Source organism: Cyprinus carpio, chromosome B14 (genome assembly GCF_018340385.1).
Source record: "Cyprinus carpio isolate SPL01 chromosome B14, ASM1834038v1, whole genome shotgun sequence".
Classification (NCBI taxonomy): domain Eukaryota; kingdom Metazoa; phylum Chordata; class Actinopteri; order Cypriniformes; family Cyprinidae; genus Cyprinus; species Cyprinus carpio.
This window is the reverse complement of record NC_056610.1, coordinates 1809215-1836812: the sequence shown is the minus strand read 5'-3', so window position 1 is coordinate 1836812 and position 27598 is coordinate 1809215. Positions and strand designations below refer to the sequence as shown.

The 27598-nt window shown below is 39.9% G+C and overlaps 3 protein-coding genes across 5 annotated transcripts in view; 1 reads left to right on the top strand and 2 right to left on the bottom strand.

The window, feature by feature from the left end:
- The window catches only part of LOC109047824 (lactosylceramide alpha-2,3-sialyltransferase-like), a 30273-nt gene extending 28198 nt beyond the window's left edge, over nt 1-2075 (top strand). For both annotated transcript variants that reach the window (XM_042737741.1, XM_042737740.1), the window contains exon 7: nt 999-2075. In XM_042737741.1, coding sequence (XP_042593675.1) covers nt 999-1256 — 258 coding nt within the window. In that variant the 3' untranslated portion in view covers nt 1257-2075. The remainder of the gene's footprint in view (nt 1-998) is intronic.
- Nucleotides 2076-6547: 4472 nt separating this feature from the next.
- Nucleotides 6548-13220, bottom strand: atoh8 (atonal bHLH transcription factor 8). 2 transcript variants are annotated; one of them, XM_019065522.2, is made up of 3 exons: nt 12537-13213; nt 9337-9528; nt 6548-7163 (listed from the first exon to the last, which is right to left on the bottom strand). In XM_019065522.2, the coding sequence occupies exons 1-3, from the start codon at nt 12969-12971 to the stop codon at nt 7158-7160; spliced, it is 633 nt and encodes a 210-aa protein (XP_018921067.1). In that variant the 5' UTR covers nt 12972-13213; the 3' UTR covers nt 6548-7157. The 2 variants fall into 2 exon arrangements, with proteins under 2 accessions (XP_018921067.1, XP_018921065.1); XM_019065520.2 differs by lacking the exon at nt 6548-7163 and adding an exon at nt 7398-7735 and having other exon boundaries at nt 12537-13220.
- Nucleotides 13221-16540: 3320 nt separating this feature from the next.
- Nucleotides 16541-27598, bottom strand: part of LOC109045254 (NLR family CARD domain-containing protein 3-like) — a 29528-nt gene continuing 18470 nt past the window's right edge. The window contains 3 exon segments of the mRNA XM_042737737.1: nt 16541-16644; nt 18172-18345; nt 27173-27346. Coding sequence (XP_042593671.1) covers nt 16545-16644; nt 18172-18345; nt 27173-27346 — 448 coding nt within the window. The 3' untranslated portion in view covers nt 16541-16544.

The following is a 27598-nucleotide window of genomic DNA, read 5'->3' as shown; positions in this document are numbered from 1 at the left end:
GCCAGGAGCCAGTTTTGGCCCGCGGGCCGCCTGTTGCCGACCACTGTCCTACACTACTTCTGAATGTAATAATAAAATGTGACGTGAGCCTACTTCACTTGTTTTTTTTGTTTGTTTGTTTTTTCTCTTTCAAAACAAAATCTTATACAAGTAGCATTTTTTTTTATTTAACAATGCAACAAACATTTTTAAATATCTTAAAAAATATTTTAATGTCTTTAAAGTGTTAATAGATTTTTTCTTTTGTTTAGTAGCCTACATTTGGCCAAAATCTAGAAAAGATGATGCTGTATTGGCTGTGAGTGACTATGCAGCGGGTTAACATACAAGATCTCTTGCTGTTTTTTCTTCTTTTTGAGTAAAGAAAATGCTGCTGTTCTTTATTATTATTATTATTATTATAGGCAAAGAAAATTGTTTAAAAAAAATAATGTTATTAACCGGTATTTCTTCTACTCAAACTGGTTTCGGAACGGTAATAATACAGAGGAACGCAGGAACAGAATAGTAAAAATTTCAATTCTGCTCGGAGTGAACCGATTAAAAAAAAAAATGTGTTTGTTTTTCGTTTTCAAGCCCTGCTGTTAAGCATCTCTGATCAACAAACAGCGATCATTCATTACTGAATAAATCCACAGTTTTGAACAAATCAAGTGATTCAGTGACTCGTTCATAAAGAGAGTCACTTGCTTCATTTCTGAATGAATCAGCTGTTAAATAATGAATCTAGTAAATCAGTGATTTGGAGATTAATTCGTAAACTATGTTTCCAAATGAATCAGCTGTTAGTTTAATGAATTACTGAAAAGTTGTCGCCATCTAGTGGTTTTAGTTTTGACAGAGTTTAAATTCTTTATTCTTTTCTTTTTTATATATATATATATATTTCAATGTTCAATTATTAAGTTTTTTTCCATATGAAATATTTCATAGCATCTAGTGTGTGTGTGTGTGTGTGTGTGTTTAAAATCAATTCTTAAAATGCGTTTCCTCTCCAGAATGTCCCTACGTTAGGGGTGTCTGCGCTCAATCTGGCAACGTACCTGTGTGACGAGGTGAGCTTAGCAGGCTTTGGCTACAACCTCAGCCAGAAGGACGCTCCTCTGCATTACTACGACCACAAACTCATGACATCCATGCTAAAGGAAGCCACGCATGACGTCCAGACTGAGACAGCTTTCCTCAAGCGTCTGGTAACGTCTGGCAGTATAACTGACCTCACGGGAGGAATCCACTGCCGCTTCTGTTCAAGATGACCGTCTTCTGTTGAGGGACAGACTCTCACAGTGGCACGTGTGAGGAAGACTTCAGGAAAGTGAGGGAATAACTGAAAACAGTCACTGACGCACTGTGAATGAAGTACTGCTGAGCATTTTTGTTTAAAGCTATGATACTGATGCTCTGGCTGTTCTGTTTTTATCATATCAAAACAAATATCACAAAAAGAATAAGGTTTTAGATTCAACTTTTCATTTTCATTTTTACTGTCTTTTGTTTTAAAAAGCTATTTTGCCAAAGTAAAATATTTTATTTAAAGCAGTTTAGTGGGAAATCAATTTTTGTTTGTGAATGTTTATATTAATAATTATAAGATTTTAGTTGTCTGAACATGCAAAATAATTTAATTTGTAATTTTCATTATGCATATTTTTTTGTTGATGTTATCTGTATTATCTTTATTTTGTGCAATAACTGTACTTTTCAAATAGACGGAGCCGTTGTTGTAGAAACCACACTGAACAGTCTGAAGAGAAACAACATTCATGTTTGCTGTATACTTCACATGAAGTCACAAAATTGCAGCAAACTGTCTTCAAGACAAATGTGTTTGGGTCATTTTCAGTTTTTCTTGTCTTAAGTAATGAAGAAATATTACTCCCTGATACAACTGTAAGACGGTATTGAGATTTTCACACTTCATTCTGCAGTACAACCATTTTCACAAGCAGCTCTACAGAAAACCATGTGTTGCCATGTCTTTTATATTTAAGATGATGCGAGGCACATTGTTAGCTTGTGCTTCATCAGTTTTTTAATGCTGTACATACTAATTAATAAAATATTTTTTAAAGTCATTTTGTGATGTTTATAAAGCATTTAATATTTGGCAGAGAGCATGGATATCAGTTGTTAATGATATCTATATCGATAATATTTCTCATAGCTTTTCTCAGTCAACACAAAAAATCTCCTTTTCTAGTGTTCTTTTTTTTCAGGTGGATGTGATTTTCCTGATATTGTGGAACACTGCTGATGGTGAGGTTCTCAGCATTTTTGTCAATCACATGGTTTCATTTATACCTTGAAGCCCTGTGCTGGAACTGAGCCACATATATGAATGGGGTCACATGTTTACATTTCTGTGTTTTTTAATGCTTTACTTTCCTTTAGCTGATAAGACAAATCGTTAAAAAAAAAAAATGTCCTTTGGTTTATTTCATCTCTGTCCTGTTTCTCAGAAAACATCTTTTGGAATAAGACTGATCCAGTAGCTTGTGAATGTGTGTGAGATCTTCATGTTATACAGAGGTGCCAGCTGGATGATATTCAGTTTTTCTGTTTAAATCTGTTTTAGATCTTGAGGCAGGTCTCCTCAAATGTTGGAGACAGAGATGGACATTCACCACCTTTTAGAAAGTCTGTGGTAACAGTATGAAGACCTGTTTGTGTAAAAGAGTTGGCCTTTATATGAAAATTATTAATTATTGGTAAAGAAAATTACAATATAAACTGCATAATGAAACAAAAACAGAGTTGTTATTGTTGTGGTGTAATTGTACACCAACTGGAGGTTTAGAGAAGCAAACCTCTTGTTAAAGGAGACCTATTATGCACCTTTTTACGAGATGTTATATGTCTCAGGTGTCCCCAGAATGTTTCTGTGAAGTTTCAGCTCAAAATACCCCACAGATCATTCATTCTATCATTCTGAAAATGCCTATTTTGAGTGGAAGCAGAAACAGCTGTTTTAGTGCATGTCTCTTTAAATGCAAATGAGCTGCTGCTCCCCGCCCCCTTTTCCAGAACAGAGCTGTGCCTTTAAAGCTCCTACCTCAGATACTCCACTAAAAACACATCTGTTTATGGCTCATGTTTTCACCAACTTGCAGAAAAAGGCTTACCAAAAATTTACTGGGTTCTGTTTCACACTTTCTGGGTTGGTAGATGCACCAAGATCGATGATAGCACTTTAACATGGAAAAAGTCAGATTTTCATGATATGTCACCTTTAAAGGAAATCTGCACAGCACAGGACATGTAAAAAGACATTAGCAAATTGTGCTCTTTAGGAAAAATTCTCAAAAAGTCACTTTAGGAAATGTGCAGGTTTTTCAGACTTATACTCCCGTGAGATGTAAGCAGACTATCTGTGGTGAGTTCAGACAGAAGGAATGACGTATTCAGAAACTGCAATGTGAGATCTTGACGTGGTGGACAGATGGTCTGAGAAGGGAATTCAAGTATGTGAATTTTGAACAGCCAACTCTGAACAGGGAAAGCATGTTTACAGCACCGCTTAAAACAGTCTCTCTCTCTCTCTCTCTCTCTCTCTCTCTCTCTCTCTCTCTCTCTCTTCCTGGCAGAATCAGCTGACCATGGTAAGACAGTATGATCACAGAAGATGATTTATGAGGCATACAGCATCATGTGAGATTAACTGCTAGAATTCTGGACACATTCAGAGAGGAACACAGTTTACCTTGTACATAAAATGTTTTATTTTAATATATAATATATGTTAATATTTAATATATATATATATATATATATATATATATATATATATATATATATATATATATATTATTACAGATGGCTCATCTTCACATAAACTAAATAAATTGTAGCTTTTTCTATGGACTAATTCTTTGTTATATCATGTGATAATAGACACTCAAATAGAAGTAGCTGTCTGATTTCATGACTAATAATCTGACTCCACTGCTCCATGCTATTACAGATCATTGTAATGGACATTTTTGATGTTTTCACTAAAAGGAGTTGAATTTATTACAGCCTAACAACAAAATGAAAGTGTCTAGTAGGTTTGGCCTTGATGAGCAAATACAAAGACTTGTCACTGCGCACAGACGTGTGTGAGCTCACACACACTCACAGCACCAAACAACTGATGAGCTGACAGCCTCAAAAATCATCACGTACCCTGTCCAAAAATATGATCTTCTGCCACTTACAACCTTAAAATATGAACTAAATCATAATCCAAACTAAATGCTTCTAAACACATTTATAAAGCAGTAATCACTCAATGATTGAAGTTGTTTATTTACTATTTGTACTACATGCATATACAGGTCCTTCTCAAAAAATTAGCATATTGTGAAAAAGTTCATTATTTTCCATAATGTAATGATAAAAATTAAACTTTCATATATTTTAGATTCATTGCACACCAACTGAAATATTTCAGGTCTTTTATTGTTTTAATACTGATGATTTTGGCATACAGCTCATGAAAACCCAAAATTCCTATCTCAAAAAATTAGCATATCATGAAAAGGTTCTCTAAACGAGCTATTAACCTAATCATCTGAATCAACTAATTAACTCTAAACACCTGCAAAAGATTCCCGAGGCTTTTAAAAACTCCCAGCCTGGTTCATTACTCAAAACCGCAATCATGGGTAAGACTGCCGACCTGACTGCTGTCCAGAAGGCCATCACTGACACCCTCAAGCGAGAGGGTAAGACACAGAAAGAAATTTCTGAACGAATAGGCTGTTCCCAGAGTGCTGTATCAAGGCACCTCAGTGGGAAGTCTGTGGGAAGGAAAAGGTGTGGTAAAAAACGCTGCACAACGAGAAGAGGTGACCGGACCCTGAGGAAGATTGTGGAGAAGGACCGATTCCAGACCTTGGGGGACCTGCGGAAGCAGTGGACTGAGTCTGGAGTAGAAACATCCAGAGCCACCGTGCACAGGCGTGTGCTTTTGAACCAGAAACAGCGGCAGAAGCGCCTGACCTGGGCTACAGAGAAGCAGCACTGGACTGTTGCTCAGTGGTACAAAGTACTTTTTTAGGATGAAAGACAAATTTTGCATGTCATTCGGAAATCAAGGTGCCAGAGTCTGGAGGAAGACTGGGGAGAAGGAAATGCCAAAATGCCTGAAGTCCAGTGTCAAGTACCCACAGTCAGTGATGGTCTGGGGTGCCATGTCAGCTGCTGGTGTTGGTCCACTGTGTTTTATCAAGGGCAGGGTCAATGCAGCTAGCTATCAGGAGATTTTGGAGCACTTCATGCTTCCATCTGCTGAAAAGCTTTATGGAGATGAAGATTTCGTTTTTCAGCACGACCTGGCACCTGCTCACAGTGCCAAAACCACTGGTAAATGGTTTACTGACCATTGTATTACTGTGCTCTCCTGACCTGAACCCCATAGAGAATCTGTGGGATATTGTGAAGAGAAAGTTGAGAGACGCAAGACCCAACACTCTGGATGAGCTTAAGGCCGCTATCGAAGCATCCTGGGCCTCCATAACACCTCAGCAGTGCCACAGGCTGATTGCCTCCATGCCACGCCGCATTGAAGCAGTCATTTCTGCAAAAGGATTCCCGACCAAGTATTGAGTGCATAACTGAACATAATTATTTGAAGGTTGACTTTTTTTTTGTATTAAAAACACTTTTCTTTTATTGGTCGGATGAAATATGCTAATTTTTTGAGATAGGAATTTTGGGTTTTCATGAGCTGTATGCCAAAATCATCAGTATTAAAACAATAAAAGACCTGAAATATTTCAGTTGGTGTGCAATGAATCTAAAATATATGAAAGTTTAATTTTTATCATTACATTATGGAAAATAATGAACTTTTTCACAATATGCTAATTTTTTGAGAAGGACCTGTATAAATGAGTGTATGTGTGTGTGTGTGTGTGTGTGTGTGTGTGTGTGTGTGTGTGTGTGTGTGTGTGTGTGTGTGTGTGTGTGTGTGTGTGTGCGTGTTTTGTGTGTGTGTGTGTGTGTGTGTGTGTGTGTGTGTGTGTGTGTGTGCGTGTTTTAGGTCTCTTCGGCCCCAACTGTGTATAATGTCATGGGTATGACACAGGTATTACAAGGAGAGGGTGACTTATGTGGACATAACCCATGTCCCCATTTTTCAAAACGCTTATAAACCATACAGTATTAGTTTTTTTGAGGAAGTAAAATTGCACAAAGTTTCCTGTAAGGGGTAGGGTTAGGTGTAGGGTGATAGAATATACAGTTCGTACAGTATAAAAACCATTACGCCTATGGGATGTCCCCACTTTTCACAAAAACAAACGTGTGTGTGTGTGTGTGTGTGTGTGTGTGTGTGTGTGTGTGTGTGTGTGTGTGTGTGTGTGTGTGTGCGTGCGTGAAGATCAACAGATAATATTGGCTTTAACACAAATGAATGAATGACTTGTGTCAATGATAGAGGCTTGTTTGTGAATGCCACGTGGGTCAGAATGTTGAGATCTGCTTCCTCCTAGCGTCTGATGTTTTGGCAGGTCACCAACAACTGCCTAATGCCTTAGAAAAATCAGTTCTTCAGTCATGAAGATACATTCTTGGACTACGTTTAATTACAACAAAGTATTTTAACAGTAAATACAGTTATAAAATACAGTCAGCTACTGGCTGACAGAGCCACACAGACTCCTGTGTAAGAACGAGAGCGACTGTTAATACAAACCCAATGGAAGACGAGAGATGAGTGGTGAATTTATTACATGCATTTTCATTTATATGATCTTTTATGATGTATTTCATGAAATAAGGAATAACATTTATATGGATTACAAAAAAAGTGCACTTTCTTGCACATGGCAGGACATTTTTGGCAGAATTTGTACGTGAACTTGTAGTTGCGTTTGATTTTTTAAACTGTATAAGAACACTGCAAAACAAACTAAAATAAATAACCAGTCTGCTGCAACAATGGAAAGTGAACTGATTTCACTTCATCTGTGTTTCTGCTGTGCAAAAAGTTGCAGAACAGCATATAATTCAGAGCCTGGAGTGGTTTAGTTTTCGACTGGGTTCGCTGTGGTAAAGTCAATAGTGCAGTGTAAAATCACTTTACACTTTCATCAAGGCTTTTCCCCCACGGGGAGAGTGTCTTCATGTTGGTGGACTGAGGTCCTTCTTTCTCCACCTTCACTTTCTTCATTTTATTCCTGTTGTGAAAAACAACAACAGAATCAATGTTAGCTGTCAAAAACAAACAACAAAAGCATGCTATTCTGACTATGAAGTGGTCTATTAGTTTTGAAAGGGACATTCATGCACATTTCCGTGTTCTCTCAGTGCTCTGCTGTGCCAAAACATTTTTCCCCTCAGACTCACTGGCTCTACTTGACAAAGGGATTTCTTTCTTGGCCGGCGCCCCCCTCCTCCTCCCGTTTCCCCTCGCCTCTGTAACAGCTGCTCCGTGAGAGAGTGATGAGCGCTGCGTTTTTATTTCAAAGTGTTTTTTGGAACAGATGGCCAAGAGAGAGCTGGGGAATGTTGCAGTTCCTGCAGGAGTGTGTTCTCTGGGCTGGGCTCGCGTGCCTTCCCCCTGCCCTCTGCCCCGAGTGGCGCCAGCAGGACTTCCCAAGCAGCGCTGAGAACATCTGGTGTCTGGCTCTGACGGGACGGGACGGGGGGAGTGCATGAGCTCACATGCCTGCTGGCTTCTCATGTGTGCAGCTCTGTCACAGCTGCTCCACTACTGCTAATAATCTCATTACAAACGTTCTGAGCTCTCCTATCAGAAGAAAAACGCAGCACGTGAGAGTCATGAGCGACAGCGCTGCAGCAAAGCAGGACTACATAGATGACCGTGTCATAAAACCCCTCCAAAAACACATCAATCACTCCATTTATTGGGCTGCGGAGGAAAAAGCTGGCGGAACACCCAGGCAGCCCTGCCTCTGACCAAAGCTGATGATCACTTCATTTAATGGGATGGTTATCAGCCGAGGGGAAATTCCCTCTAATTGGCACAAATACGCACCAATGGCTTGGTTACTGTTATCACTTGCAGAAAATATAACTAGAGGATGGCAGAATTATGTCTAAGAATGCAGATCGAATACTTACACTTTATACTGATCGCTCAGGATTTCTGTGAGCCGTCAGTAACTCTGTCTGCTTAATATCTGCTCACACTTTAATTTAATTGACGTTCTATTGACTGACAGTTCAGTGCTGGGAAGTGATTGATCACATGTAAGCAGATTCCAAACATTTAGTATATGTGCTACTTAATTAGAGTATATTATACATAATTATAATTTGTACTGAGCAGAGTATATTACATATTTTTTAAATGCTTGAAATCAGATTATAGTTACTTTTTATGGATTACATGATTACATGTTATTTACACAACGGCAGTGAATTATTGATATATTGTATTGATTCTGGAAGTCTGGACAAAAATCTTTGAAACCTGGAAGACTCTGGGTGTGTTGTCATTGTTTTCATGTTTATTAATGTGAGTTTAATGCAGGGATGACCAAACATTTTCGTCACCCCTTAAAACTAAATATTTGTTGAAATATCGCAGAGGAAGTTAATATTTCAATAATTTAACAACACAGTTGCACGTTTACAGTTCTGATTTCAGTTAATGGTCACACTGACAAAAACATGTATTTATATTTTTAGTGTTCAAGTCTTTAAACTGATTTTATTTAACATTTTAATGATTTAAATAATTTTTTGGTTTTTATGAACTCACTATTCACTATCAGCTCATGCATTTTATGTTTACATCAAAACATGGGATACATTTTCTTTCTCTTTGCTTTTTTGTATCAATATGGTACGTTTAAAACAAGTTTGATAAAAAAGTCATCTAAAAAAGTAGTCAGATTACATTACCCAGGTCACCTAAATTAGTAAATGAGTAATTACCTACAATTTGTAAGTAATCTACCCAGCTTTGCAAGTAACATGTCATCTTATTCTACTAACCAAACCCTAACCTAACAGTTTACTAATACTCTAACCAGAGTTAGCTGACGTGTGCAGTCGTTGCAAATTTATAGTCAGCTGAATGTCTGTTGGGGGAATCAAAATAAGGTGTTAACAGATATTAAACTACTAATTCTAATACCAACTCTAATGACTGCTAGACGACATGTAGTCGCGAAGTTACTTACAGTAAACAGAAGACTAACGTGGACTATCACAATGAAGTGTGACTGAATGCAGTTGAGTCTTGAGCTTCTAGTCAGCGGTCTATAATTATTCACAGTATGTGGGTCAGTGTTGTGGTTCACATTGTATTTCTAGAGGCACAGACAGAAATGCACACATTGTTTTCTTGTCTACAATCATACAGTAACACAGACTGGTTACCTTCCTCTTCTTGGAGCATCCCTCGGCCTGCAGCGTCCGGGTGCACTGCTCCACACACTCCCTGAAGCTCAGCTGGTGCTGGTCCGGAGAGTAGTCCAGGTCTGCCAGCTGGGCCAGCGACAGAATGTAGTTGCAAGCGATTCTTAATATAGCCAGCTTGGAGAGCTTCTGGCCGTACGAGTAGCAGGGCACCTGTGAAAGCAGACGAGGGTCAGCGTGTGAGGAAATGCAGGCCATCAATGTAATTATCAGCGTGATGATTAAGAGGTCTAGAGAAACAAACAATCAGAATGTATTAATGATTCATCAGAAGTCTTCCTCACAGACAGGTTAGTCTGTCAAAGGGATAGTTCATCCAAAAATGAAAATTACCCCATGGTTTACTCACCCTCAGTGAATCCTAGGTGTATAAGACTTTCTTCTTCCAGACGAATATAATCAGAGTTATATTTAAAAACGTATGAATGGGTGTTATTTTTTCAATATCAATGTTACAATATACTTCTGCCTCATCATTCGACCAAAACCCACTCTGGATTTCAGTCAGTTATGATTACATGGTTATATTTCATGATGTATTTGATCAAAATAAGGCACATAAGTTTGTAAGAAAAGGTTTTTAATTCTAGTAATAGAGTTTATATCGGGATCAGAGGGACGAGGGCAAGCCGTGTAACAGCAGAGTAAAGTTATGCCACTTACACATCAGTGTTCAGATCATCTTTTCTCCTCACTAAATCAACGTAATTATTGGATTGTTGGGCTTCAAGTAAGAAGGGGTTGATGCATCGAAAGTAACGAGCTGTTTTATGGATGGTGACTGTAATATCATTACTGAAATCTTATTAGTAATGAATTACACTACTAGTTACTGCACAAAGTAGCCTAAGATTATTACTGTAACTAGATTATAAGGTAACACTTTATTTTTAGGTGTCCTTGTTGCATGTACTAACTATTATAATAACAATAAATTATGCATAACTACATGCAAGTAACCCCAAGCCAAACCCTAACCATATAGTAAGTGCATGTAGTTAATTAATACTCAGTACTTAAGTGTATAATTACATTGTAAGGACATCTTAATAAAGTGTAACCACTAGTTTCTACCCGCCCAACACTGATTAAGTGTTTAAAATGACTTTTTGATAAGCCTTCATGGTAACACTTTATTTTGATGATCACTTTTGAATATTCTGTTGACACTAAGTAACTTTGCACCTACAAGACATCTAACTCTCATTAGAGTTTTAGTAGACTGTCTGATTGATATTTACTAGCTCTTTACTGTGACAGCATCTCAGCAGACATGCTACTGACTATAAGTCTCTGTTCTAACCCTAACCGGTCCGTGTATCTTTTGGTCATTTGATTTTTTGTTTAATTTTGTAAGTAGAAAAATGAAAAACGGCTCCTTTTTCGTTTTTTAATTTTTTGCAAAAAACGAAAAACAAGAATTCGGCTTAATTTGTAGTTTTTCTTTCAGGGGTAGAAAAATGAATAAACAGCTTGAATATTCGATTTCTACACGTGGGTGGGAATTAAACGCCCCTTTCTGCTGATTGGTCAGACAAAAAAAAAAAAAAAAAAAAGATCAAACTGTCATCAGTTCTTCTGCAGTTGCTCGCGGCAGAATACTAGTCCTCTGCTGCTGCTGGGGGGGATTTCATAGCCTACCATATTTTCCAAACTGTAAAGTCACTTTTTATCATGATATATACTGTGATTTATTCTAAAATGACTTAAATCATGCATTTAACGTCAAATAACCTTAATGTAGACTTTTAAAAATAGGCGCATCAAGCAGCCTACTAGCTGTGTATTGGTTCATGTTTTGCGCTAAAGCAGTGCATTCTGTTGTTTTATTTATTTTTCAACGGGACGACATTTTGTAGTCATTTTGAATGTACACAAATAAAAATATGCATTTTACCATATGACTATAAATGACAACTTATTAAATTATTTCCCCTCTTCAGGAACAAATCCAGGTGAACATCAACTAATTCTCAATATTAATTAAATAAACTGTTTAGATTGCTGCATATTTCCTGTGCACTTCAATACTGGTCTGTGCTTGACAGTAGTCGCGTTTTTCTGTTTTATTTAACTAGGGTAACTAGTCAGATGTTGTTCTAAAGGCTTATTAGGTCTACCTTCTTTTTTTCCGAAACAGACACACAAAAATGTCCTGCTCGCACTTACCCATTTAATGGCAGAGAACGTTGACTTTCACTTTTCATTCTTTAAGCGGATGCAAATCTGTCATAAAATAATATGCATCTCGTGGCGTATGCTATATTCCAAACGTTCTGAAGGTATACAGTAAGGTTTGGTGAGAAACAAACCAAATGGCAATTAATTACATTTATGTAAATCTTGTGTTACTTTCCTGTGTGCGAGTGCACAAGTGTCAGACTAAATCAGACTACAGTTACTTTTTTTATAGATTACATATTATTCACACAATAGGAATAAATGATTCATCGTTTATTGATTCTCTCTAATTCCTCTTTTTTTTTTTTTTTAAATGTTCCTTTCTAAAATAGTCTACCGCTTATATACACTCAGAAAGTATTCCAGTTTGTGGACATTCACACAGTTATCAGTCATTAATCCGGTGGCTATACAGCATTTAACCAATGGGTTTACAATTACAATTTGTAAGTAATCTACCCAGCTCTGAATATACCCAAGTCAAAGCATTATTCTGCCGCGCGGAACTGCAGAAGGACTGATGACAGCATGGTTTGATCTTTTTTTTTGTCTGACCAATCAGCAGAAAGGGGTGTTTAATTCCCGCCCACGTGTAGAAATCGAATATTCAAGCTGTTTATTTATTTTTCTAACCCTGAAAGAAAAACTAAAAATTAAGCCGAATTCTTGTTTTTCGTTTTTTGCAAAAAATTTAAAAACGAAAAAGGAGCTGTTTTTAATTTTTCTACTCACAAAATTAAACAAAAAATCGAATGACCAAAAGATACACGGACCCTAACCCCACCAGTCTACTGATACTCTACTAATACTCTACTAATACTCTAATGAGAGTCAGTAGACATGTAGACCAGACCAGTCAGAATAAAGTGAGACCGCTTTCACAATAGCACAACAGTCATTTGCTGAAACATCTTCTTGTGAAGAAAAAATAAAAGGTTTCTTTGCAGCTTAGGGTTCTTAGTTTCACTCTAACTTTGTACCTGTTTTCGCAGCGCCTCGAAGGCTGCGCTGATGGTGTGCACGCGCGTCCTCTCGCGCGCGTTCGCGAGCAGTCGGCGCGTCTGCTGGATGGCTTTGATAGTAGGCTCCCCGGCGCGTTCCCGAGGCCATTCCGATTCCGCGCTCTCGCCAGGCGCCTGAGAGGCGGCGCGCTGAGGCGACGCTCGCTCCTGCGCCGGGGCGCTTCTGCGGCTGACAGGCTTCTCTCTGAGTCTGGAGTCAGGCACGGTGTTGATCCTCAGGTCCACCGCGGCACTCGAGCCGCGCGTCTCTGTCTCTGCCGCGAGGCGCGCGTGTTTGCACAGTGTAAAGTAAGGCAGGCGCTCGTCGCTGCCGCGCATCACCGGCTCCCTCGCTCTGCGCCTGAGTCTCTTGTCTCCCGAGGACAGGATCTCGTGCAGATGAGGGTTCTTCATCGCTGAAGGTCCAGCGTCAGCTCTGTTCTGAGCATGCCTTCTTCTTCTGCTCAGAGCTCATGTCAGCGTGCGTTTGCGAGGGACGCGCCGCTCCTGCGCTGTCCAGACTCTTGTGCAGTCAGGCGGACACTGCCAGGACATTTCTGTGAATGTGCTCGACAGTTCATCTGTGTTTATTTAGCCTCAGTTAACACAGAATCCCCTGCTGCTGAGAGAGAGAGGGACCGCCCAGAATAAACCCTTCAGCGGGGTCCACACTTCTCCAGACAGCGCTTCTAGCATTTATGACGCTGTTGTCACCTAATATAATGAGCCTCTGTCAGAAAGTCATGGAGAGGTTTGAGGTAGTAGTTAATAACCAGAAGGTTGCACTAATCCTTCTAATAAACTCGAAATATTTCTATAATATAATAACAGTCGGGAGCTGGATGAGGTTGTACACCTACTGTTTACAATATAAACCCTGTATTAAATATAAACACAATACAGCTGTCTCAAAATAATAAAAAGAGAGTCTATGTTTATAGTTTATTGTTCACTACAAATTATTACTAAAATAATCAAGTGGTCATATTTAAGCATTGCATGAATTGTCATGAAATCAAATACCGTTAAACTTCTGTAATTTCTACAGTATACACATAAATTGAAGATTGTAAATCTACTTGTTTTAGGTGAGTGATCGCACACAGTAAAATCATCTGGATTTAGATATTTATTTTTAGTTTAAGCTGCTGTTTGTTTTTTCTTAAATATATTCCTTGAAAGTTATTCATACTTGTAGACATAGAGTCTTACACTCAGCTTGGGTTCAGGAGGACACTGGACGAGTCGCTGGAGACGCTGACAGAAGCAGCACACGTTCATCTGAACTCAGCTCTTTGCTGTTTTAGAATAAGAATAGTGTTGTGTAGTTGCTTTAAAGAAGGAGATGGAATCAAAATAATTTAGAACAAGATTTAACCAACAAAATGAAATTTACACTGATGTCTGTTTTCTACATAGTACACAGTGTTTCTACACTACACTTCCTGTTACAACAAACATATACATCAGGACAAGAGTATTTTTCATAAAGCTACATAAGAAATTATTAGTGTATTTCCCAGAAATGTTGAGCCTCATTTCTCCCAAGTGCTCCTGGTGGAGTTTTTTTATGTCATGCTCAGTGGGGCTTAGTGATAATTAATATTGATCAAAAGGCACTGATTTATTTGTACAGGAAACTACAGCATGAGGTCACTGAATAATTGAATTGAATAATGCCACTATATTCTCTTCTGGACCATTTATAGCTGAAACTGAATGTGATTTTAACTGAAATGACTGATTTCTGACTGAAACTATTTGCATCGCTGATGCTTTCCTCGTTTATTACATAAAGCTGCTTTGAAGCAAACTTCCGTGGAAGTCTGAGTCAGTAGACTGTGGAGTATATGTAAACATCTGTGAAATAACTATAAAAACACTTAGCGAGGTTCATGTAAACTTATGAACACAGCTCTGTGTGTGTCTTTGAAATCTACAATAAATTTAGCTCATTTATCCAGTTGTTGATCTGGCTGGAGCTGAATCCTTCTGTAGTCTGTTACTCATCTGTTTATTACTGCTTTGAAACAATCTTTGTTGTATGACATGCCATGAAAATAAAGGTGACTATAGACTAGAGAGTCTGTCTCTGAATGTGATCAAGTCTGTTTCTAGACACAAGCAGACTTTAGTCCATTTAGCTGTCCATTCATACTCTAGTAGCGTGTCTGTTTCTGTGTCAGATGCAGATACAGATGAGATGGATTTATCAGAATGCATTAGTCAAGTTGTCAGTTTATTTGTATCACAATACATTGTTTAAAGCAGCTCAACAGAAATGCATGATGTTAGTGTTTATGAAAGTGAAAGTGACGTGACATACAGCCAAGTATGGTGACCATACTCAGAATTGGTGCTCTGCATTTAACCCATCCAAAGTGCACACACACACCGTGAACACACCTTGCTCAAGGGCACTTCAGTCGTGGTATTGCCGGCCCGAGACTCAAACCCACAACCTTAGGGTTAGGAGTCAAACTCTCTAACCACTATATTATTTATTTAGGTGAGATAAAGCAGCCATATTTCACTATTATGCCAAATGATAGGGCTTATAATATTTTTAGTAAACAGTTAAATTGTTAGATTTTTAGTAAATTATAAATGTCTTACCAGAACGAGGAAATGTACATGCAATACGTTTCTATTTCTGAATTTCAAAATACACAATTATGATGATCTTTATTAAATCTATGCCTGAGAAACTCGAGGGCTCACGATATATAAGCCGATCACTGAAAATCTTACATTGATTTTCCTTGGTTTTCGGTGGTGTATAAACATATGATCAATTTTCTAATTGTCCTTTAGACCATTAGAACAACAGACTTTGGAACACATTTAAGAACTTTGTCAGATTGTTTATAATCACACTGAAAGTTATAACCTCTCCATAAAATAAATAAATATGTGTTGACACAGTCGTTAGTAAATAACTGTGCAGGAGGAAAAAACAAAAAACAAATAAAAAAAGTGAAGATTTAGGTGGAAATTTAAATAATCATCCTAAAAAAAATATGTAAATAATATAATTATTTTACATTGAAGTCTTTACAGTGATTTGCTGTTAGATACATTTACAATATCAGTCTCATCAGCTGTCAGACTCTTGATTCTCAAACTAAAACTTGTAAAAACGTTTAAAGAAAACTTTATATTCAAGGTTAACAAAGGTTATATTGATAAATGAATCTCATTCTCCCGTTATAATCAAAGCTGTCCGTATTACACAATAAATCTCTTATTTACACCATGTTTATGTTGATTAAAATGGGAGGTTTTAGTTTGGTCACTCAGCATTACTTGTCTGCAGTGTGTATTGAGTGTTACAGCATCTACATTGTAGTCAATATCTAGTGAATCACTCAGTTTCAGAGTCATTACCTATAAACCAAGAGAGTGAAAGACGTCACACATGACAGTGTGATGCTGTGTGTCTCTGTGTCTTCAGTCTCTGCTGATTGTGTGACTGTGACGTCTCTTATTCACCATCAGCTGATCCTGAGGAAACTGGACTGACGTCTCAATACTGAGCGTCCTACAATAAAACACACAGACAGACACATATGAGTATGAGACATTACTGCTGTCACATCACATCAGCAGATCCAGTTCAGAAAATACACAGTATATTCATATTACAGCCGGAGATATGAATGAACACCTGATCATAGATTAATAACAGTGAATGATCAACAACTCTCTCTTCATCACTTACACACAGACACACTGGAAGAGATGAAGATATGCATATATTCATAGATCAGTTACATTACAGAATTTTAAACTCTTATTAAACAGTTTAACAGAAACTAAAGTGGAGCTGAATTATTATCTTATATTCTCCAATTACACACATATGAGGCCTGTTACTGAACTTTAAAGATTCAAGTAAAAATACACTCACAATAGTCGAATGTCTCCAGTTTATAATGTGGATCATTCTTCAGATCAGAGAGTAACTTCACTCCAGAGTCTCCTAGTTTATTCCCAGACAGATCCAGATCTCTCAGGTGTGAGGGGTTTGATCTCAGAGCTGAAGACAGCAGCACAACCTTCATCTGTGACGCCACAATCATACAACCTGTAGAGAACAATAACACACTCTTCACTCTCTCAGATCAGATCAGATCAGATCAGTTTAACAGTGAATCCATTACTACAGTATTAAATTGCTTACACACAATAATCACTTTACACACTAAACCAGAGGAGGAGCTGGGGAGGAGGAGGGATGCTGGAAGAATTGTTGCAGGGACGGTGCACTGACTGCTGCTTATATAGGCTCGTAATGATGATTGACAGAACTGGATGATTAGCCTCCTCCTGAACCAACGTTTGGACCTTCGTTAATATTTATCGTTCCTTCCCTTTCCTGCACTGCATAATAATGTGTTCAGCTGTTTCCATCACTCCACACTAACAGCATTGAGCTTATGATGAGTTGTGTTTACCCATCAGAAACAATAATGCATCATTAAGAGCTGAATGTCTCAATCTGGATATCAACACCTCCTCTTTCCTAAATCTCCAGATTATCAGCACTTCATTCACAGATGGTTGAATAAAATGTACACTGATGCACTAAAAACACTCTTATGACTGAAATATTGATTGTTGGTTCGTAATGAAAGGGTGGGAGTGTTTCGTTCTAGGATGACATTTATTCTTGTTTTTGACTTTGTGAAGTTGTTGCCAAGTCTGATCTTTTCTTGTTTGCTTTGTGAATATTGTTGTGTGTGCCTATACTTAACCATATTTTGAGAGATTTTTGAGAGATTTATTTAAACCTAGAAAGGAGATAAACTTAACAAAACCTAATATCAAAATATGGAAACTGAAGCATTTTTTAGTAAAAAAAAAAAAAAAAAATAGAAGAAGAAGAAGAAAATTAAAAATGTAATAAGTTTTCTTTGGGGGTTTAGGTTTGGTTATAGTATTTATAACTCGCTGTTTATAAGAATAGACATCTATAGAATGTCCCAGTTTAAACAGAGAAGTCACTACAGAAAAAAAAAGTGACATGACATACAGCCAAGTATGGTGACCCATACTCAAAATTGGTGCTCTGCATTTAACCCATCCAAAGTGCACACACACAGCAGTGAACACACACACACACACACACACACACACACACACACACACACACACACACACACACCCGGAGCAGTGGGTATCATTTATGCTGCAGCACAGTTGGGGGTTCAGCGTCTTGCTCAAGGACACCTCAGTCGTGGTACTGCTGGCCGGAGACTCGAACCCACAACCTTAGGGTTAGGAATCAAACTCTCTAACCACTAGGCCACGACTTCCCCAAAATGAATGTGATGAACAGTAAGAATGAATCCAGCATCTTCATTTCTCAGTTCTGATTGTGTTGAGCTTGAGTCTGTTTAAAGTCAAGAGATTGAAGTGTTGATGGTGTGTGAAAGTGTGTATTTCAGTCTGACTCTCAGTCCTGCAGCATCATGTTACTGAAGAGCAGATCATGTGTTCAATCATTTACAGCTCAATCAGCTGAACTCACAGCAGCAGAAAGAGACTCAACACTTCAAACATACTGTACTTTACACTGTGTTTCATCTGTGAGAGTCAAATATGATCTTACCACAGTTCCTCCAGTTTACAGTGAGGATCCTCCAGTACAGCAGACAGCAGTGTGACTCCAGGATCTTCTAGTTTATTCAGAGACAGACTCAGTTCTCTCAGGTGAGAGGGGTTTGATCTCAGAGCTGAAGACAGAGCAGCACAACCTTCATCTGTGATGCCACAATCTCTCAACCTGTAGAGAACAATAACACACTCTTCACTCTCTCAGATCAGATCAGATTAACAGTGAATCCATTACTACAGTATTAAATTGCTTACACACAATAATCACTTTACACACAAAACCAGAGGAGGAGCTGGGGAGGAGGAGGGATGCTGGAAGAATTGTTGCAGGGACGGTGCACTGACTGCTGCTTATATAGGCTCGTAATGATGATTGACAGAACTGGATGATTAGCCTCCTCCTGAACCAACGTTTGGACCTTCATTAACCCTCTGGAGTCTAAGGGTATTTTTGGGGCCTGGAGAAGTTTTGTCATGCCCTGACATTTGTGCTTTTTTTCAGTTTCTTATAAATATCTAAATGGCTAAAGTCAAATCTCACTGTAATCAGCACAAACTGGGCTATAATAATATGTGAGCAGCATGTATGTACATGATTGTGTTTTTGAGAAAAAAAATGTTATGCGTGGTTAGTGAAAAACTAAAAATGTTAAATCACTTGAATATCCCATGAGATTTCTGTTTGTTGCTGTCGTATGCCTCTAGTTTGAGCTCCGTCACGTTATTTCTCTATCGTCTATTTTTTATTGTTGAAATCTATTTTATACACAATCAATTTCGTTTCTATAACGTGTGAATATATCATCTTTTGTGTTTGGTTGTGTGGGCAGTGAGTTGAAATTGTTTTGGATAGTTTTATTTTGATTTCCAGAGTCCGCTAGTAGCTTATAGCCCATTAGCATTACCAGCGTGGGTTTCGCTAAACCCGCGTGCATCGCTAATACTCTATTCACACACATTACAATTGCTGTACTCACTGTAACTTGCTTTAATGACGAATGTTTGTCTACCTTTGAGTGCAGGTGACGACACGTTGCAGCTCGAGCTGGAGGCCGTGGAGAAGCAGATTCGGGTCCTGGAGCAGAGGCAGGCCCAGCTAAGAGAGCGGAGAGCCGCGCTGGAAACCTCCCGGGCTGACGCTCACAAGTCCAGGGTAAGTATACAGCGCGCTGCTAACAGTCCCACCACCTCCCCCCGTGTGTTTCTCTGCACAGGCCCGGTGCACCCAGGACGCGATCTGCCCAGATGTCCTTCACGCCGGTGCCGGGACACCACGGACCCTGGGTGCATCCGCAGCGGAGGACGCGAGCCAGGCCCCGGGCGACGACTTCTCCCCCTCCGGTCTTCGTGATCTCCCTACACGGAACCGCTTCTCTCCCCTCCGCGAGACGGAACGCGACGCTGTGATCGTCGGAGACTCCATCGTCCGACACGTCCGTGCTACGTTAGCCGAAGGTAAAGTGCACACTCACTGTCTCCCTGGTGCTCGTGTTCTCGATGTTTCTGCGCAGATACCCGCGATCCTGAAGGCCGACGAGAGCCCCAGAGCGGGTCGTGCTTCACGCCGGGGTTTAACGACACCACGCAGCGGGCAGACGGAGACGCTGAAGATGGACTTCAGGAGCCTGATCGAGACGGTTCGCAGCACGACGCCCGCGGCGACGATCATCGTGTCAGGACCGCTGCCCACGTATCGACGAGGACACGAAAGGTTCAGTAGACTATTTGCTCCTAAATGAATGGTTATTGTCATGGTGTAAAGAACAGAAACTGCTCTTTGTTAATAATTGGAATCTTTTCTGGGAGCGACCTAGGCTTTTTCGCGCTGATGGCCTGCACCCCAGCAGAGTCGGAGCGGAGCTGCTCTCGGACAACATCTCCAGGACTCTACGCTCCATTTTGACTAGTAAGCCAATTCTCAAATAACTGCTATGATGGCTTTTGTTCTACCCGCTTAAATGTTAGAAGTGCTTGCGCTGTCCAATCTATTAAGACTGTGTCTGTTCCCCGAATAGTGAGGTCAAAAAAATATAAATTTAATGTAGGATCTAGAAAAAAATCTTATCGTGATTAAACCAGAAAAAAAATAAAATAAATGAACAAAAACAATTTCTAAAGTTTGGGCTCATAAACATTAGATCACTAACAGCCAAAGCAGTTATTGTAAATGAAATGATCACAGATAATAGTTTTGATGTACTCTGCTTGACTGAAACCTGGCTAAAACCAAATGATTATATTGGTCTAAATTAGTCTACTCCACCAAACTACTGTTATAAACATGAGCCCCGTCAGACTGGTCGAGGTGGAGGTGTTGCAACAATATATAGTGATATTCTCAGTGTTACCCAGAAAACAGGTTTAAATCATTTGAAATACTTATGCTTAATGTTACACTGTCAGATATGCAAAAGAAATCTATCGTATCTCTTTCTCTGGCTACTGTGTATAGACCACCAGGGCCATATACAGAATTCCTAAAAGAATTTGGAGATTTCCTCTGAGACCTGTTGGTTACCGCTGATAAAGTGCTAATTTTCGGAGATTTTAACATTCATGTTGATAATACAAATGATGCATTAGGACTTGCGTTTACTAACTTATTAAACTGTTTTGGAGTAAAGCAAAAATGTCACCTGGCCCACTCATCGTTTTAATCATACGCTAGATTTAATTATATCGCATGGAATCGATCTTACTGACATAGATATCGTACCTCAAAGTGATGATGTTACTGACCATTTCCTTGTATCGTGCATTTTGCGTATTGATGACAGTAACTATATAGCTTCACGTTATCGTCCGGGCAGAACTATTGTTCCAGCCACCAAAGACAGATTCACAAATAACCTGCCTGATTTATCTCAACTGCTCTGTGTTCCCATAAATATACATGAACTAGACGAAATGACTGGAAATATGGGCACTATCTTCTCTAATACATTAGAAGCTGTTGCCCCCATCAAATTGAAAAAAGGTTAGAGAAAAAACGTACTGTGCCATGGTACAACAGTAATACCCACGCTCTCAAGAAAGAAACTCGTAGTCTTGAGCGCAAATGGAGAAAACTAACTTGGAAGTTTTTAGAATTGCGTGGAAAAACAGTATGTCCAGCTATAGACAGGCTCTAAAAACTGCCAGGGCCAAGCATATCCACAAACTCATAGAAAACAACCAAAAACAATCCAAGGTTTTATTTTAGCACAGTGGCTAGATTAACAAATAACCAGACGCCACCCGATCTAAATATTCCCTCACAGTTAAATAGTAATGACTTTATGAATTTCTTCACTGATAAAATAGATAACATCAGAAATACAATAACAAATGTAGATTCCACAGGATCTGATACTTTAGTTTTATCCATCGCACTCAAAGATAAACTGCAGTGCTTTACAACTATAGGACAGGAAGAGCTAAATAAACTTATCACTGCATCTAAACCAACACATGTTTATTACATCCTGTACCCACTAAATTACTGAAAGAGTTGTTACCTGTAGCAGAAAAACCGCTTCTCAATATTATTAACTCGTCGTTATCTTTAGGTCACGTCCCAAAACCATTCAAGCTGGCGGTTATTAAGCCTCTTATTAAGAAACCACAACTAGATCCTAGTGAACTGGCAAATTACAGACCCATTTCAAATCTTCCATTTATGTCTAAAATTTTTAGAAAAAGTTGTGTCTGCTCAATTGTGCTCCTACCTGCAAAAAAATGATCTCTATGAAGAATTTCAGTCGGGTTTCAGGGCCCATCATAGCACAGAAACTGCACTTGTTAAAATTACAAATGACTTGCTTCTTGCTTCAGATCAAGGCTGCATCTCATTGCTAGTTTTACTTGATCTTAGTGCTGCGTTTGACACCATAGATCACGATATACTCATAGATAGATTACAAAACTATACAGGTATCCAAGGGCAGGCTTTAAGATGGTTTAGATCCTACCTGTCTGATCGCTACCACTTTGTTTATCTAAATTGGGGAGTCATCTCATTTATCACCAGTAAAATATGGAGTGCCACAAGGATCTGTCCTAGGTCCTCTGCTATTTTCAATATACATGTTGCCCCTTGGTAATATCATTAGAAAATACGGGATTAGTTTCCACTGTTATGCTGATGATACTCAACTATATATCTCAACAAGACCAGGTGAAACTTCAAAACTATCTAAGCTAACAGAGTGTGTTAAAAATGTAAAAGATTGGATGACCAATAATTTTCTCCTATTAAATTCAGATAAGACAGAGATATTACTTATTGGACCAGAAAACATTACACAGAATATTCGTAGATTACAATTTGCAATTAGACGGATGTACTGTTACTTCCTCTACTGTCAAAAATCTGGGTGTTATATTAGACAGTAACTTGTCTTTTGAAAATCATATTTCCCATGTTACAAAAACAGCATTCTTCCATCTTAGAAACATTGCCAAGCTACGAAACATGTTACTTGTTTCTGATGCAGAAAAGCTAGTTCATGCATTCATGACCTCTAGACTGGACTATTGTAATGCACTGCTAGCTGGTTGTCCTGCATCCTCAATAAACAAGCTACAGGTAGTCCAAAATGCAGCGGCTAGAGTCATTACCAGGTCAAGAAAATATGATCATATTACCCCAATACTACAGTCTCTGCACTGGCTACCTATTAATTTCCGTATCAGTTACAAAAATATTATTACTTACTTATAAGGCCCTTAATGGCTTAGCTCCTGTGTACCTAACTAGTCTTCTACCACGCTACAATCCATCACGCTCCCTAAGGTCACAAAACGCTGGACTTTTGATAGTACCTATGATAGCAAAGTCCACTAAAGGAGGTAGAGCTTTTTCACATTTGGCTCCCAAACTCTGGAACTGCCTTCCTGATAAAATTCGGGGTTCAGACACACTTTCTCTGTTTAAATCTAGATTAAAAACACACCTCTTTGGCCAAGCATTCAAATAATGCATCTCATAATTTTGGACTGAAGTTACATCTGATCAAATGCGCATTATTATTCTTTAGCTTGGGTTAAACTAATTAATTTTACTTGGCTGGAACAGCAGCTACGCTAATTATGTCTCTATTTGTTTCTCTGTTTTGCCACAAGCTCCAGTCTGGATCCAGAACACCTGAGAAGAGATGATGCCAGCCCCTCAAAGGACCTCAGATGATGCTAACCCAGAGACAACATACAGAACTACCACATTTTGCTATAAGTTTAATTGCATAATTGCTGTTAATAGTGTTAATCGTCTGTTTGTTTACGTCTTTTATTGATTTTTCTGAACATTTCTGCCGTATACACATAAACTGACTGTCATGAGTCCGGACCCGGTGTTCCTCCCTGTCACCACCCAGAGGGCGCCACTTCCATTCTCCCGGACTCATTAACTTCACTCCGCTCAGCTGTGTCACCCACTCACACACTTACACTCACACCTGGACACTAGTTCGACACACCTGTCACATACTCATACACAGCTGTCCCCCATTTGTTCACTAGTATATATTCTCCACACTCCCACCTCTCGGCCTTCCTGAATTAATGTTATTTGCTATGTTTGTTGTCTTGACGTGTCTCTAGTGTTTGCATTTCCGGCTTGTTCCTGTGATTCGTTTCTGTTTTGTTTTTGCCGTGTTGGCCTTTTGTTTATTAAAAAGTAAGTTTTCCCCTGCGTTTGGACCCAGACCCGGTTTCTTCCACGGCGCCCTTTACCGCGCCGTGACAGAATTCAGGCAGCCCGATATGGGTCCAGCAGGGATGTTCCTCGATGTCCGCCAGGGAGATCGGAGCATAGAGGATTATGCCTGGGACTTCGTCGGGGCGGCTCGGTTTTCGGCGACAGAGAAGACCTGTCTTATGGTCTTCTTTTGGGGAGGACTGGCCGAGCCCTTTAAAACTTTAATGCCATACTGGCACCCCCCGACGAGACGCTGGAGGACTACGTTAACCTGGCTCTGCAGCTGAGTGGCTCAGCCGTCAGGGTGGGGGGGGCCAACCCAGGAAGTTCCCGGTGAGGCGGCGGGGCTCGCTTCCGGCTTTCACGAAGCGGCCGAGCCCGCAGATGTTCCCTGCGAGGCAGTGGGGCTCGCCTCCGGCTTTCATGAAGCGGCTGAACCCGTGGATGTTCCCTGCGAGGCGGCGGGTGCCGCTCACAATTCTCCCGAGTTCCCCGAGGCGGCGGCGGTGGCCGCTCTCGACTCTCCTGAGTCTCCCGAGTTCCCCGAGGCGGCGGCGGTGGCCGCTCACGACTCTCCCGAGTCTCCCGAGTTCCCCGAGGCGGCGGCGGTGGCCGCTCACGACTCTCCCGAGTCTCCCGAGTTCCCAGAGGCGGCGGCGGTGGCCGCTCACGACTCTCCCGAGTTCCCCGAGGCGGCGGTGGCCGCTCACGACTCTCCCGAGTTCCCCGAGGCGGCGGTGGCCGCTCACGACTCTCCCGAGTTCCCCGAGGTGGCGGCGGGTGCCGCTCACGACTCTCCCGAGTCTCCCGAAGTCTCCGAGGCGGCGGCGGGTGCCGCTCACGACTCTCCCGAAGTCTCCGAGGCGGCGGCGGGTGCCGCTCACGACTCTCCCGAGTCTCCCGAAGTCCCCGGCGCGGCGGCGGGTGCCGCTCACGAGTCTCCCGAGTCTCCCGAAGTGCCCGAGGCGGCGGCGGTGGCCGCTCACGACTCTCCCGAGTCTCCCGAGTTCCCCGAGGCGGCGGCGGTGGCCGCTCACGACTCTCCCGACTCTCCCGAGTTCCCCGAGGCAGCGGCGGCCGCTCACGACTCTCTCGAGTTCCCCGAGGCGGCGGTGGCCGCTCACGAGTCCCCCGAGGCGGCGGCGGGTGCCGCTCACGAGTCCCCCGAGGAGCAGGCGGGTGCCACTCATGATTCACCGAGGCGGCGGTGTCTGCTCACGATCCTGGTACTGCCCTGGGTTCCCAGAATATATTTAATTATCCCACAGCATAATTTAATATTCACTTGTGAGTGCAGTTAAACAGTTTATTAGGAACAATCAAAGCTGACTTTCAAACTGAATTTTTTGCATCATTACTCCAGTCACACAATCCTTCAGAAATCCTTTTAACAATCTTATTTTCTACAAAAAAAAATTGTATTGTATTGTTATTATTATCATTATTATTATTATTATTATTAATGTTGAAAAGAGCTGAGAATATTTTTTTAGGTTTTTTAGGGGGGATAAATTGAAAGAACCGCATTGTTTTATACATTTATTACAGTTACATTTATTTGTTACATTTATATTATTTACATCAAGCTTTTGAATGGTATAGTAGTGTATATTGTTATTGAAACTTCATAATATTTCACTTGATTATACATTTAGTCAGGAATTATAGTTTGGAAAAAGTCTTTGGAAAAAAGTCTAACTAGTAATATGTTTACACGTTATGTAAAAAACTAGTACAAGTATATAAATAAATAAAAAGAGACTTACTCATGTTTATGATCTCTGCTGAATAAAGTGCTTCATTCTTTTTTCTGAGGAAATCCAAATCTCAAATCCTCAACCACATCACATCTTTTTGGGGTGAATTATGTCTTATTCCTCTCATCGCGAAGCAAACAGTAAAAATAAAAAAACTTGAAGAACAATCTCGTTGCGTTGTCTTCTGGTGTGTGGGCGTATTCAAAAGTCGCGCGCTTCAGTGAAACATTTGAATCTCAAAAGCGCGCTCGGCGCGGGGGCGTGGTCGCATTAGAAGATAATGAAGGGAGACGTGAAAAACGGACATCGCGTTGTTTTGATATGGATTACTTTATCACAGAATATTTGTTTTCGGCAGCACTTGTTTAAAAGTAGACATGTCAGGCTTTCTATAGATATCTCTCTCATGTCTCTGTGTTGAGTATTCACGGAGTTACAGTTCATTTTAATGACGCATTTGTAACTGAAGATCAGCGCAGACAAAGGCTGCAGACAGCACTCCTTGTTTTGTTATCTTTATTTTATAAGTGCACAAAGTTTTGTTGTTATTATGTCTGTATACAAAAAAAAAGTAGACCCTTTACAGATTCGATTGATGTATTGCTCCTTATCTGTACGATCAAAACTGAAAGTGTAATTTAAGTTCTTTTCGGGGTTATCAGGAGAAAATACCCCAAAACGCGTATACACGTTAATCGACTTCAGAGGGTTAATATTTATCATTCCTTCCCTTTCCTGCACTGCATAATAATGTGTTCAGCTGTTTCCATCACTCCACACTAACAGCATTGAGCTTATGATGAGTTGTGCACTTCATTCACAGATGGTTGAATAAAATGCACACTGATGCACTAAAAACACTCTTATGACTGAAATATTGATTGTTGGTTCGTAATGAAAGGGTGGGAGTGTTTCGTTCTAGGATGACATTTATTCTTGTTTTTGACTTTGTGAAGTTGTTGCCCAAGTCTGATCTTTTCTTGTTTGCTTTGTGAATATTGTTGTGTGTGCCTATACTTAACCATATTTTGAGAGATTTTTGAGAGATTTATTTAAACCTAGAAAGGAGATAAACTTAACAAAACCTAATATCAAAATATGGAAACTGAAGCTTTTTTTAGTAAAAAAAAAAAAAAAGAAGAAGAAGAAAATTAAAAATGTAATAAGTTTTCTTTGGGGGTTTAGGTTTGATTATAGTATTATAACTCGCTGTATATAAGAATAGACATCTATAGAATGTCCCAGTTTAAACAGAGAAGTCACTACAGAAAAATGAATGTGATGAACAGTAAGAATGAATCCAGCATCTTCATTTCTCAGTTCTGATTGTGTTGAGCTTGAGTCTGTTTAAAGTCAAGAGATTGAAGTGTTGATGGTGTGTGAAAGTGTGTATTTCAGTCTGACTCTCAGTCCTGCAGCATCATGTTACTGAAGAGCAGATCATGTGTTCAATCATTTACAGCTCAATCAGCTGAACTCACAGCAGCAGAAAGAGACTCAACACTTCAAACATACTGTACTTTACACTGTGTTTCATCTGTGAGAGTCAAATATGATCTTACCTCAGTGTCTCCAGTTTACAGTGAGGATCCTCCAGTACAGCAGACAGCAGTGTGACTCCAGGATCTTCTAGTTTATTCAGAGACAGACTCAGTTCTCTCAGGTGTGAGGGGTTTGATCTCAGAGCTGAAGACAGAGCAGAACAACCTTCATCTGTGACGCCACAATCTCTCAACCTGTAGAGAACAATAACACACTCTTCACCCTCTCAGATCAGATCAGATTAACAGTGAATCCATTACTACAGTATTAAATTGCTTACACACAATAATCACTTTACACACAAAACCAGAGGAGGAGCTGGGGAGGTGGAGGGGTGCTGGAAGAATTGTTGCAGGGACGGTGCACTGACTGCTGCTTATATAGGCTCGTAATGATGATTGACAGAACTGGATGATTAGCCTCCTCCTGAACCAACGTTTGGACCT

Bases quoted from the DNA above. Each gene is read 5' to 3' on its own strand.
- atoh8 (XM_019065520.2), bottom strand. From the start codon at position 12,971: ATGAAGAACCCTCATCTGCACGAGATCCTGTCCTCGGGAGACAAGAGA. The intron at 9,529-12,536 runs GTACAAAGTTAG...CTGCTTTCACAG, and splicing joins TCGAGGCGCTGCGAAAACAG to GTGCCCTGCTACTCGTACGG. The intron at 7,736-9,336 runs GTAACCAGTCTG...TTCTTCTGATAG, and splicing joins GATGCTCCAAGAAGAGGAAG to GAGAGCTCAGAACGTTTGTA.